Source organism: Ictidomys tridecemlineatus, chromosome 4, assembly GCF_052094955.1.
Source record: "Ictidomys tridecemlineatus isolate mIctTri1 chromosome 4, mIctTri1.hap1, whole genome shotgun sequence".
In the NCBI taxonomy this organism is placed as follows: Eukaryota; Metazoa; Chordata; class Mammalia; order Rodentia; family Sciuridae; genus Ictidomys; species Ictidomys tridecemlineatus.
Genome location: NC_135480.1, coordinates 186,706,376 through 186,719,952, shown reverse-complemented (window position 1 = coordinate 186,719,952; position 13,577 = coordinate 186,706,376). Strand labels below are relative to the sequence as shown.

The 13,577-nt window shown below is 37.6% G+C and overlaps 1 protein-coding gene across 2 annotated transcripts in view; it reads left to right on the top strand.

The window, feature by feature from the left end:
* Ctnnal1 (catenin alpha like 1) overlaps window positions 1–13,577 on the top strand; it is a 66,526-nt gene that overhangs the window by 21,718 nt on the left and 31,231 nt on the right. For both annotated transcript variants that reach the window (XM_078047923.1, XM_078047924.1), the window contains exons 3-6: window positions 5,216–5,403; window positions 7,533–7,652; window positions 10,386–10,475; window positions 11,490–11,660. In XM_078047923.1, coding sequence (XP_077904049.1) covers window positions 5,216–5,403; window positions 7,533–7,652; window positions 10,386–10,475; window positions 11,490–11,660 — 569 coding nt within the window. The remainder of the gene's footprint in view (window positions 1–5,215; window positions 5,404–7,532; window positions 7,653–10,385; window positions 10,476–11,489; window positions 11,661–13,577) is intronic.

The following is a 13,577-nucleotide window of genomic DNA, read 5'->3' as shown; positions in this document are numbered from 1 at the left end:
GCATCTGACTATGTTGTCAGGTGAAGCAGATAGAACTTGCTGATGTTTTGGATAGAATGTGACAGAAAGAGGAGATGTGCATACTGCAAGGTTTGGGGTATGGACAGCTGGTGAATGGCCAGTTCCTGAGGTGAACAACCCTGAGAGAGGAGCAGGTATTTTGGGAGGGTCTTTAGGGGAAAGGTATAATAAGACTAAGTAAATATAGAGGGCCAGTTCATACATGGTATATGAATGATGTAATATAGTCTTCTATCAGTAATAGGGAGTCATTGAGGAATTTTGAACCAGATGAGAGAGACTGTTAGAAATCTTTGTGATGGTAGATGCATATAAGAGAGAAGGAAAGCAGAGAGATTAAAATGGAAACTTTACAATAAAAACAGCCAGACCAAGACAGTGTAATAGGGTTATAAAGAGCGGAGAGAGGGCACAAAATACTCATGAAGGTTGTTGGATCGATGGAACCAGATTTTTGACTAAAGGAAAGGGAAGATCTGGTTTGACTTTCGGCTTCTGGCTATTTGCTGGATTACAGAATAGGTCTTATGTGAGAGGCAGGAGAGAGAGACTTATTCTATTCATAATTTATGTTTCCTACTTTAAAAAAGGATTTGAAATAGCTTATAATAAAAAAAAACACAAACTTTGGCAAACATGATTATTTTAATTAAGCATGAAATTTATCTTTGTACTTCCTGAAAGACAAAACAAAAATGTGAGTAACAAAGGGTTATATAATTCTTATTGTTTGCTAAAAGGAAACAAACCAGCTTGTGAGAGGAGAGAGACAATTTTTTCCTGGCACTAAATTATTATGTGGGCACTTATAAAAGCCATTACATAAGACGGGGGAAAATGCACAGAAAATGCAGAGCCATTCTTCATATTGTTTCTTGTAACAACTATTGATAAAAGCAGGAGTGAAGCCCTATAATGAAAGGGTGTCCGGAGTTCTATCTTTATTGGCTTTGTGGTGTGCCATTGTGCTTAGGATAGGGCAAGCACAAAGGAGGACAGGAAATGGTGACAAGCTCTGGTGGAGTATAGTTCTCTGCAAGTACTGTAAGCTCAGGCAGCTGCTTAGCTGGAATCTTTTGGAAGCCACCAGATGTCATGGATGCCACACATCATCTCTTCTTATTCAAGGTGCCCTTTTCTCTCATAGTCACTTTGTCACTCAAGTAAGAGAATGAGAATGGAACCTCCACATTTTTGTTTGTTTGTTTAATGTGTGTAGATTTAAGACTTACATCACTGAAATGTTTCTGACCCAGTTAGTACATATGAACCATTTTCTCCTCTGGACAACTCAGCATTCGTCTGAGGGGAATAATGAAAGTGGTGATAGAGCACAAGAGCTGAGTGTCAGATTGCCCATGTGCCAATCCCACTCTTCCCAATGCTAGCAGAGAGACTTTGGGCAAGCTACTAATTTTTTTGATTTTTTATTTGTTTTAATTAGTTACACATGATAACAGAGTATATTTCAATTCATTGGACAAAAATGGAGCACAACTTTTCATTTCTCTGGTTTAACATGATATAGAGTTACATCACATGTGCAGTCATACATGTACCTTGGGTAATGATGTTCACCTCATTCTACCATCTGTCCTATCCCCGTCCCTCCCTGCTTTGCTCAATCAAAGTTCCTCCATTGTCCCCATGCCTCCTCCCCATTGTGGGTCACAAGCTACTAATTAGTGTCATCATCTGTAAAATGGGGCTTTTAGCAGGGGGTGATGTTATGCACCTATAATTGCACCTACTAGGGAGTCTGAGGCTGGAGGATTGCAAGTTTGAGGACAGCCTTGACAATTTACCAAGATACTATTTCAAAATAATGAAAAAGTAAAATAATAAAATAACAAAATAATAAAATAAAGACAAAGGATGTAGCTCAGTGGTAAAACACTTGCCTAGAATGTATAAGAATCTGCGATCAATCCCCAATACTGGAAAAAAAATTAAAATAGTGCTATTATTGTTTATAGAGTTATCTTACTGTAGTGCATATATGCATTTGACACATAATAATGTTCAATAAATATTAGTGTCATTATAATTAGTTTTTATTCTTTCACTGTGTTGAACTCTTGCGTTGTATTTTTACTTTTTCCTTGGCTACTGGGCAAGGTTTATATTTTATATGGAGGATCAATTAATTTAAATGTTTGAGTGGCTTTGGATTTTCACTTTAAGACAGAATACTGGTTGCATAGTAAAAGAAACTACAACCATGAAGCTGTAAGATAGCTTTGTGCTTTTTCAGAGAACTAATTTCTGAATAGGCTACTCTGAACTCTGAACAACATTAAGGAAGTATTTGACTATGTTGGGAGTTGATCAAATGTTACTATCTCATGTATTTACGAGTTGAACACCTGGGGCTCAGTCAGAAAAAAGGAAGGGTTAAAATAATACATATGTGTAAGCTTACGTGATATCTTTGGTGATTGAGATTAACAGGATAAATTTTTTCCAGAGAAACAGAGGAAATGTTTTTATTTTTTCAGCTATTGCTGGTAGTATACAAACTGATACTTCTCTTCCTGTCCCTTTCTGTGTTCATTTGGGTTTGATTCTAAGTGCTTTGTTTATTTTGCCATAAAAACTGTTTAATAAAAACTTTGTATTGCTGTAAAACAAATTAGCTCAAAGGTAGCAACATAAAGTTGAAAATAGTATCATCTCTGTCAGTTTCTTCTTCTTTCTTCTTCTTTTTCCTCCTCCTCCTCCTTCTTCTCCTCCCAGGGGTACTCAATCACTGAGCCACATCCCTAGCCCTTTTTAATATTTTATTTAGAGACAGTCCTGCTGAGTTGCTTGGGGCCTTGCTTAGTTGCTGAGACTGACTTTGAACTCATGATCCCCCTTCAGCCTCTTGAGCTGCTGGGATTACAGGCATGCACCACAAAGCCTGGCTCTCCCTCAATTTCTAAGAGTCAGGAATTCAGGATTTCTGGTGGGGCAGGGGTTTTGGGTCACTGGTCTTACCAGGTTGCAATCAAGTTGTCATTTGGGACAGTTGAATGAGACTGCAAGATCTGCTTCCAGGCTCCTTGACTAGATCATGGATTGGCTGTATTTGCTGCCTGTTTCTCACTGTGCAGGTGTTGCTGTGGTGAGGGCTGCTTATGATATGACAGCTGGCTTCCCTCAGAGAGGGAACAAGATTATTGTCTCTAATTTTTTAATAGCCTAACATCAGAAGTGACCATCATTTCTTTTACACCAGCCCTGCTTGGATGAGAGAGGGAGCTACATGAGGATGTAAATACTAGTAGTTGGGGATCCTTAGGGGCCATGTTGGAGACTGGCTACCATAGGCTTTATCTGTTGGTAAAGCTTCAGCTATTGCAATTATACTGTCACTTTCAAATCTGCTGACTAGTCTGCATTTGGGGGCTTATGTTTTGTGTATTCCTGTATCATTTAAAACTCATGTTTTCTGAAACTAAATTGATCATCTCCTTTCCATGCCCTTCTGATTTTCTTTAAGTGACTAAGGTTCACAACCTTGAAGCCATTTTTCACTATTCCTTTCTTTTTTATCACTGGCCAGGTACTAATTTTATATTTTCTTTTCTCAGTCTCTCTCAAACCGTCTTCTTTCTGTTCCTGTGGCTGTCATTTCAAAAGTCCTTACCACCATGATTACAGTGGTAGTCTAGTGTTGAGTCTCTCACTTCCAGTCCATTTTATGTGCTCCCACCAGATATGCCTTTCTAAATACTGACTTTGTTTTATGCTTGTGATCTGTCCTTTAAGGTTCTATCTAGTACTTTTGCAAGATCCTTAGCCTATTGGCTGAGACATTATTGCATGTATGGAGTAAAATTGACAGGAGAGCATTTATGAAAATCGATCACTAGATACACAGGTTTATTTAGAACTTAAAAATTATCTTGAAGACTACAAGATGATAATTCAATATTTTAAAAATCTTGTTGACTTTAATAGCAAGAAGTTTTGGAGGTTACTCTAGGTTTTGTCTTTGAGGAGAATAAACATTTGTGTTGTTTTTGATGAATATTGCTTTATAGAAATGAAATAGAGCTAAGCATAGTGGTTTATGACTGTCATTCCAGTGACTTGGGAGTGAGGCATGAGGATTAAGGCTGAGGTAGGAGGGTTGCAAGTTCAAGGCCATGTTGGGCAATTTAATGAGATCCTGTCTCAGAAAAACAAAAAGCCGAAAGCAAAAAAGAAAGAACCAAAATGAATGGTGTGGGAGCTGGGAGAACACCCCTGGTAGAACACCCCTGGCTTCAATCCTTGTGTCACTAAGTAAATAGAAACCAAACTATTTGATGATACCAATGAATACAATTTTTCTTTTTTGTTTTTTTTTTCTTGGTACTGGGGATTGAATCCAGGGGTGCTTTGCTATTGACCTTCATCCCTAGGCCTTTTTTCAAGTCAGAGCCTCGCTAAGTTACTAAGGCTGGCCTCAAACTTGGGATCCTCCTGCTTCCCAAAATTGTTGTTGTTATTTTGTTTATTAGGATTATGTCACTTCACCTGGCCTATAAGAGAATTTTTCTAGAGGGTTGGAAGTTTATCTGTTTGGTAGAGTGATGTGCACTGGGCACCACAGGAAGTGTGAACTCCACCTGAAAGCCTAAGAGAGAGGGTCAGCCCAGGATTTGAAGTCTTATGGGGAGAGCGGAGGGGGAGGTTTTTTCTTTGTTTGCTTTCCCCACCCCAAGTCCAGGCTGATGAGCAGACAGTCTTCACTTCTCATTGACGATATCAACCCTTGGGGCCCAAAGCCTTGTCATTCTGCTCTCCTTGGATGACTGTATAAACCTAAGCAATTTCAGGCCAAGCTTCTGCTTTCTATTCTGGATTTAGGTTCTTTGGTTTTGGTCTCGTATGACTTATTTTACTGTCTTGCAGAGAAGGAGGCTGTTAAATTGTAGAGTTGGACATACTACTAGAAACAAAAATTCTGTTTTGTAAATGGGGTGGAAGCAAAAGTTTGTCAGTTAAGTTTGTCACAGTTCTAAAGAGTGTGCTGTTATTTTGTTATTAGAAAGTTTCATTTGATAATTTCTCCAATCATCAAGAGAAACCATGTCTTGTTCTTGAACTAATGCTGCAGAGTCAACTTTTCCTCTGTCATGCGTGACATCCAAGATCAGAAAACAGTTTGGATTTTTACTTAAGTGTCTCGTTCCCAATGTAACTCCTCCCCCACTTTTCTTAGGAGAAACAATTGCAGCGCTTACAGATGTGACCACCTTGAATCATCCAGAATCTGAAGGCCAGATCATGATTTTTACAGACAAAACAGGAGTTATAAAGGCAGCAAGATTACTTCTCTCTTCTGTAACAAAAGTGTTGCTGCTGGCAGACCGAGTAGTTATCAAACAGATAATAGCATCAAGAAATAAGGTACTTGCTTTTCTGATATTATAATACTTTTGTTTAAAAGTGTTTCTCTGGGTTAATTACATATAATTCGGCAGTACTTTTCTATTATAATCATTAATAGTACTAATTGTGTACAGTTTAAAGAGTAGTGTTTCTTCTGTCCTTTTTTTTAAATAATTTTTTTTTTTAGTTGTAGATGGACACAATACCTTTATTTTATTTGTTTATTTTTATGTGGTGCTGGGGTTCAAACCACTGCCTCATGAATGCTAGGAAAGTACTCTACCACTGAGCCACAACCCCAGCCCTGTTTCTTCTGTCCTTGCCTGTCATTTCTAAGTAATGTGTGAACAAGGCCTAAACTTTTGAATGCAAATATAGTTTCTTCTCTGAAAATCATTGTCTGCTTGCTAAGGATTACTGGCAAAATGTAGTAGAAACCTAGTTGGTAAAAATGCTGAATTCTTTAGTATGTTTTTTCTAAGTCAGAATGTAACAATTTATAAGCTTAAGACAAAATTAAATCATCCGAGACTATAATCATCCACAGTAATAAAATTTTCTGTGTGTAGCATCCCTAAACATTCCTGAATAATTACAAAACTCTTCCAGTGTCTTAGTTGATGGTTATACTTCTTGGTCATCTAGGAACCTGGGGCATATATGATAATTTCTTTCCTTGGATGGTTCCCTAGCCAAGAAGGAGGGCAGTCAGCCAGGGAAGGGACTGTCCCAGTACAGTCTGAAGACAAAACCACCTGATGAGTATTGAGTAAATCAGAAAGTATAACTTTAAAGAGAATAAGAAATTGGAGAGGTGGATCAAGCAGTGCTAGAGGATCAGAATCAACTGTCTTCTCTTTGAAAGATGGAGGCTCTGCTTGGTGTGGAAATCTTCCTTATCTCTATTAGTTTCCTGTGCTTCCTGAGCTGCTAGGGCAGCTTAACATGACAAATATCCATCATATTCTCATTAAAAATAAGTAAACACAGGATATCTGTGTTTTCTTAACCTCTCTAGGTCTGACTAAAGCTAACTCAGTGCTGTTATTTTAAAGAAATATATTTGAAAATATGTTTCACATCTATTTACATCATTTCTTACATCAAGAAAATACATTATCTGTGGCTCTGCTATAGATTCACATGTCTCTATTCACTCCTGATCTCTGAAGGTTCTAGGCAATGAATTTATTTAACATTGATAATTCTTGACTAATCTAAACTTTTTTCCTGCTCATAAATCCTGAACTTCCTTTTCTATTCCTCATTCTGCTGATGACCTTCCTTCCATTTTACTGACATGATTGGGATTCCTCCAGTTCTGGTTCAGTGAACCATACAGCTTCTGTGTTGTCTTTTATCTTCACTACATTCTTAGTTCTCAGATTTGATTACTGTATTAGTCCATTTTCTGCCACTATAATAAAATATCTGAGGCTTGGTACTTTATAAAGAGAAAGGTTTACTTAGCTCAGTTTTGGAGCTGAAGTTACACAATCAGGCAGACCCATTTGTTCAGCCTTTGGTGAGAGCTTCCTGGTGGCTGGCATTACAATGGTGGAAGAATGTGCAGAAGAATCACATGGCAAGACAGGAAGCCAGAGACCACGGAGGGGCCCTGTCTTGTCTTCAAAACAACCCGCTCTCAAGGAAAGGCATCTTGTGAGGAATGAATTTATCCCTTCCCAGGGAAGCATCCCCAGTGACCTAACCACCTTCTAGTAAGCCCACCTTTTAAAGGTTCCACCACCTCTTACATTGACACTCTAGAAATTGTCCTTTCAGCTTAGGACACACTGAAACCACATCCAGGCTGTAGCAGCGACCACAGTCCACCCCATTCTCGCCTTTGCTGTTGGCTACATAAATGATCTTTCCGCTGTAAATCTAGTCATCTAGAAATTTTTTCCTTTTAATTTTCAAGTAAGCCCAAGTCTCCTCATCCTCAAACCACGCCATTTCCTAAGAGATCATGACTTTTGAACCAGCCTCTCTGAGCACTTTCTTTCCTGTCTTCTTTTCTGGTTCCTCCTCCTCAGCGTCCCTCTAGAATTTAGAATCTTCCTTTTTTCTTCACTCTCCTCAGCCTTGACAGTCTCAGTCTCTTTTATATCTATTATCTAATAATAAAATATTCTGTTTTGCAGGTTCTCGCAACTATGGAAAGACTAGAGAAAGTTAATAGCTTTCAAGAGTTTGTCCAGATATTCAGTCAGTTTGGAAATGAAATGGTGGAGTTTGCACATTTAACTGGAGACAGACAAAATGTAGGTATCTACTACACTTCAGAATCTTTAGATAAAGGCATAATTTTTCGTTTGGATAAGGTGTGGTCTTTGAAATCCCTTGCTTATTAATCTATAACCTTGGTCTTAAAAACACCTCATAAATGAGCCAGGGTGTAGTTAGTTGGCCAGCATATCATTATTGGACACATGTAACCATTAAATTTATTCTCACTAGGAACACTCATACGTGCCTGCAAGGCCCAACTCGAGTACTTTCTCTTTTGTGAAGCTTTCTAATGACTCCTCTACCAGGGCTCAGATAAACAAACGGAGCCATCATTCATATTCTTAGAGTATTTTCTTATATATTTCTGTTTTTCTTAGCACATTAGGTTAATGGTAATAACCCATTATTTATTTGCACTGGCTCTGTTATATGCTTGGTCCTTAATACACATGATCTCATTTAATTCTCAAGACATTCTTATGAGGTAGGTATTGCTATTATTGTCTTACACAGGAGGGGACTGAACCTGAGATGATAATGCTTTCTCAAGGTCACTCTGCTGACAGATGAACTCAGTTAAATCTGATTTTAAAGCCTGCCATTCTCAAACTACAACATAATATCTGTTTTTCATGGATTTGTTTCCCAATTCAGACCATAATCTCCTAAATTTGGGGATGTGGACACCCATATTATATTCGGGACTGGCTTTTCCTTGTTGGGGAATTTGTGCATCTGTCTGCAGATTCTTGAGATGCTTCTAGGAATGGCCATATAGGTCACTTCCTTAGTTTTGGATGTGAACTTTCCTGGTTGCCGCAGAGTTGGGAGATGAGTGGTGGCTTGGAAAGAGCAGGCTGGACAGTGGTGTTAGGCTCTAATCAAGCTCTTTATATAGGTACCTTACTGCTTCATTTTCTGTTCCTCTGTCTCTGTTTTTATAAAACATTTTTTGCTTTTATTTCTTTTTCTCTCTCTCCATCTTCTTCATCTTCCTCTTCCCCATAAAATTATTAGCATGAGTATTGTTATGATAATTATATATTATCTAACATTTTCTCGATGCAAGCATGGTGTGATTTTTAGGTTTCAAAGCCACCTCTGTTCAGTTATGCTTTTTGCTGGATCTTTGGCATCTGGATGTATATGGAAAATTAACCATTATTTTAATTTGTAGTTAGAAATTTGGTATGGAGAATGTATATTTTTTCCTAAGACTATTAAGAATATGATCCAATGTTTTAAAAGGGTCGAGGGCCTTAACTGAAGTATCTGTTTTAAAATTTAACTCTTCAGATGCGGGACCTCTAAAACTTATTAGCAGAAATTTTGGCATCTTTGTGATTGATAAGTGTTATCTCTGGATCACTTTCATGGAATATGTCCAGGGTAAAAATGCTTTCTCCCTTAGTATAGTTAGAATATGTTGAAAATAGATGTTGGTCAGATTCATTCATTCAATTCACTTAGCAGGTATTCATTAGCTGCTTACTCTGAATCAGGTTTTACTTTAGGTATTGGGGATATAATAGTAAATAAAAGAGATTTAAAAAAACCCCTCTTCCCTCACAGAGCTTAGATTTTATTTTATTTATTTATTTTTTTTACAAAAAATTAGTTTATTAAAGTCAATTATTTTCCTCCATATTTTTTATTGTTGCACATAATGATGGGATTTGTCATTCCATATTCATACATTACACATACTGTAACAATATAATTTGGCCAATATCATTCCCCAATATTTCTCCTTTTTCTTCTTTCCTCCTTTCCCCATGGATTGCCCTTTGATGTTCATAAAATCACCCCTCCCCCAACTTTTTTTTCCCTTTTTCTTCTCTAGCTTCCATCTGTGAGTGAAAACATACAACTCTTGACCTTCTGAGTTTGGCTTATTTTGCCTAACAAAATTGTCTCAAGTTCCATCTATTTTCTTATAGATAACATAATTTAATTTTTCTATTTTTTTAGTTTATTTTTAATTTATTTTTTAGTTTTAGGTGGTTCAGTATCTTTATTTTATTTTTATGTGGGCTGAGGATTGAACCTAGTGCCTCACTCATGCCAGGCGAGTGTGCTACCACTTAAGCCATATCCCCAGCCCCTCCTTTTTCTTTTGGCTGAATAAAACTTTACAATGTGTGTGTGTGTGTGTGTGTGTGTGTGTGTAAACACCTACCACCTTTTCTTTATCCATTCATCTGTTGATGGACAAGGTTGGTTCCATAGTTTAACTATTGTGAATTGTGCTTGCTATAAACATAGCTCCTCCTGTATTGCTATAGTGTGGTGACTTTAATTCTTCAGCATAAGTATCAAGGAGTCATATGGTAGTTCCATGCCTGGTCTTTTGAGGAACCTCCATACTGATTTCTATAGTGGTTGTACCAATTTACAGTCCCACCAACAGTGTAAGTGTGTTCTTTTTTATCCACGTACTCTTCATTATTTATTATTATTTTTGGAGCTTACATTTTAGTGAGAATGGGAAGAGATGGTAAAACAAAAATTGACAACTGTTAACTAAAACCTTGGAGAATGGAACTGTGGATATGGGTGTGGGGACTACTGTGTTTAGAAGGAGACCATAACAGTTCATAAAACTTTGTCCGGGGTTCTTTTTCTTTTTCTTTCTTTGTTTCTTCCCCCGCGGCCCCCCCCCCCCAATGTTACTGAATTTTTAAGTAATGTTGAATAAATGACTTTTCAGAAATGGGTTTGTTTATATGATCTTAAACGGTTCAGTGATATTATTTCATCTTTAGGATTTGAAAGATGAAAAGAAAAAGGCAAAAATGGCAGCAGCTAGGGCAGTTCTTGAAAAGTGTACAATGATGCTTCTCACAGCTTCAAAGGTAAGAAGGTTTTTGTTTTACTGTGTTATAAATTGTATTCAGAAAACCCATTAAGTACATCTAATTTATCTATTTCATGTCTTTATAAAGATTAAAGTGGTGACTTAGAAACTAGGCCTTGAATAGTCAAATCTCAGTTATTTGCAAGAATGCTGACTTTCTGTTCCAGCTCCAAACAGTGATTAATCTGCGTGTCAGCCTTGGAGGAGCAGCTAGGTGGAGAGGGTAGTGTGAGTCAAGGGCTGCCAGACATGCTTGCTCCTGCAGGGAGCCAGCCCATGTGCTCTAGAAAAACGCTGGGCAAGTTAGGATTGGTCAAGTAACAGTGCAATGTGAATCGGCCCTTAGTTTGTTTATTCTGTAAATTCATACCTCTAATTCCTTTATCTCCTTTTTACAAAATTAACAATCAGGAGCTTGTATTTCCAAATAGCAGTTGGCCCGCAAATTGGTACAATTCAAGAATGAACTAGCAAGTGTCTCATTAGCAGTTTTTTTTTTAGCACCACCTCTCTGCTAGAGTACTTACTCTATGCTGGGATCAGTGAGGCCACAAAAACAGAGACTTAATGAAGCCCATCCAGACAGCTCCATTCATATTTAGGCCCTTGATTAGTTTTTCACACACATCATTTTTTGAAAGTCCAAGTTGTAGCTGTAGTCATGTATCATCTTGTTTATTTTTCTTCATTCTTTTTTTAGTTCTTGCATGTGTAAGGCAACATTTAAAAATGGTTTTAATCATAATGCAGAAATAGTTTTATTTACCCCAAAGAATTTCAGGCAAGCTTATTGTTGAAGTGTACAGATACAGTTTTGCACTCTGCGTTTTTCACTTAACCTTGCTATCGCTTTTTACTCATCCTGCTTCCACTCTAGTGAGGAGAGGCAGCTGGGGGAGCCAGGGACCCAGGAGACTTGGGTAAAGAACCATTTTTATTAGCATGACATGTTCTCTGTAAGATTTTGTGGGTCATGAATGGGTCACATATTAAGATTTTCTATTATTTGAAGACATGTCTCAGGCACCCCAACTGCGAATCAGCTCATAAAAACAAAGAAGGAGTGTTTGATCGAATGAAAGTGGCATTGGATAAGGTCGTTGAAATTGTGACTGACTGTAAACCAAATGGAGAGTCTGATATTTCATCTATCAGTATTTTTACTGGAATTAAAGAATTCAAGGTAAGAATAAAGAAAGTATATTTTTTTCTTTCATTTTAAGGAAGTATTGTTATGTAAGGTACCATATTTTTGTGTAAAGATTTATAGTGATGCTTCACAAAAGCAAATTTATTTCTTTATAGCAGCATTACTATATACAAACCTAATATTCAGTAACATTTGGCTTAGTATTTTATTTACAAAAGATAATGGTCTTTGCTTATAGTAGCTGCTCTGGCCCTGTTGAGCTGTATGGTTTAGTCATAGCCTCCTGTTTAGAAGAATGATCTTTCCCCCCTTTTTTGAGCAATTCCATACCATCCATGGTGATAACAGTCAGCAAATCATTTCTGCTAGGATCTCTGCTCTTCCTTGTGCCATAAGGCTAATATTTGAGATTGTAATATTATAATAGTATTAACAATTAAAATTTAAAATAAGCAATAATACTAAAAGTTATTGAGTTCTTACTCTGTGCCAGTCCTGGTCTGAGTGCTTTAAATGTGTGAACTTATATGCATCACAGGAACTGTTGTCATTGTCCCCCATTGTATGGCTGAGGATACTTAGACACAGATGAGATTAACTAACTAGCTAGAAAGTACTAGAGTTGGGATTTGAAGCTAGGAAGTGTGGTTCCAGGCAGTCTGACTTATTGTGGAAAGTCTGAAAGATAAAGGTGTTCTCTGGGCATGGGCAGTGTCTGAGCCAGGAGGGCCCCAGGAACACATCTAGTACAGTGCTCTCATTTAGCAGATGCAAAAACCAAGGCCCTGAGAAGTTTTCCAACATGCTGAGAGTTACGCCACCCCTCATAAACAGGGCTGAGACAGGAATGGTGTTCTTTCTAGCTTACTATACTTAAAATTGTATGAAGTAGAGAAAGTAGCAGAATATTTTATTTATTTATTTATTTATTTATTTATTTATTTATTTATTTATTTATTTATTTATTTGGTACTTAGGATTGAACCCAGGGATGCTTAACCACTGAGCCACATCCCCAACCCTTTTTTTATACTTTACTTAGAGACAGGATCTCGCTGAGTTGCTTAGGGCCTCACTAAGTTGTTATGGCTGGCTTTGAACTCATGATCCTCCTGCCTCAATTTCCCTAGCTGCTGGGATTATTGGCATGAACCACCATGCCCAGCAGAGGCCATGTTCTTTATAAATATTGTATTTAATCCCCCACTGCCTTTTTTGGGTGGATGTATTTATGTCCCCACCCCCTTTTTTAGGAAGAAAGCTAATGAATGGTAAAGAAGGGAAGTGGGACCTTCTGTAGATCCCAGATACTCTAGTTCTCAAATTTGAACTTTCAGCTTACACCTCTAGGTTTCTTTCTTTCTCTGATGCCAGTCCTACTCCTGCATCTCTTCCTGAGGGGACAGAAGCTGCAAGGACCAGTTAGAAATGTTGTTGCCAAATCTGAGAGATTAGTTTTCTGATTCCCTCTTCTTACAAGTGCCGAGGGAGGAGATCTGTTGCCAAGCATCGAAGGCTAACTAGGGAAACAAGTGGGCTTAGAAGGAGATCTAAGCCTTGCTTCTTCGTTTCTGGTTTTAGAGTAAGCCGGAACAGTGCTTGCCTGCCTCTGCTGCTGACTGCCCTTGCTGCTGACCCTTTCAGGATAAGGCACTTCAGAGGGCAGAGGCTCATTGTCAGTGGCTTCCTTTTGGCATTTTTTTTTTTTTTCTGATGGGGAATATAATCTGTACAGGGAAATTGGGTACTTTTCTGTATTTGGTATTATGTATAAATGGACAAATCTTATGGAAACATAAATCACTAGCCTTCAAAAAGTTCTACCAAACTCTACTAAGTTGCTGTCTAAAAATATACATGTTCTCTTGAAAAGGAAAGTAAAAACCTTATTATAAACAATGTGAGATCAACATGACTATTTTTTATGTTTTAGTTAAATTCTTAAATTCT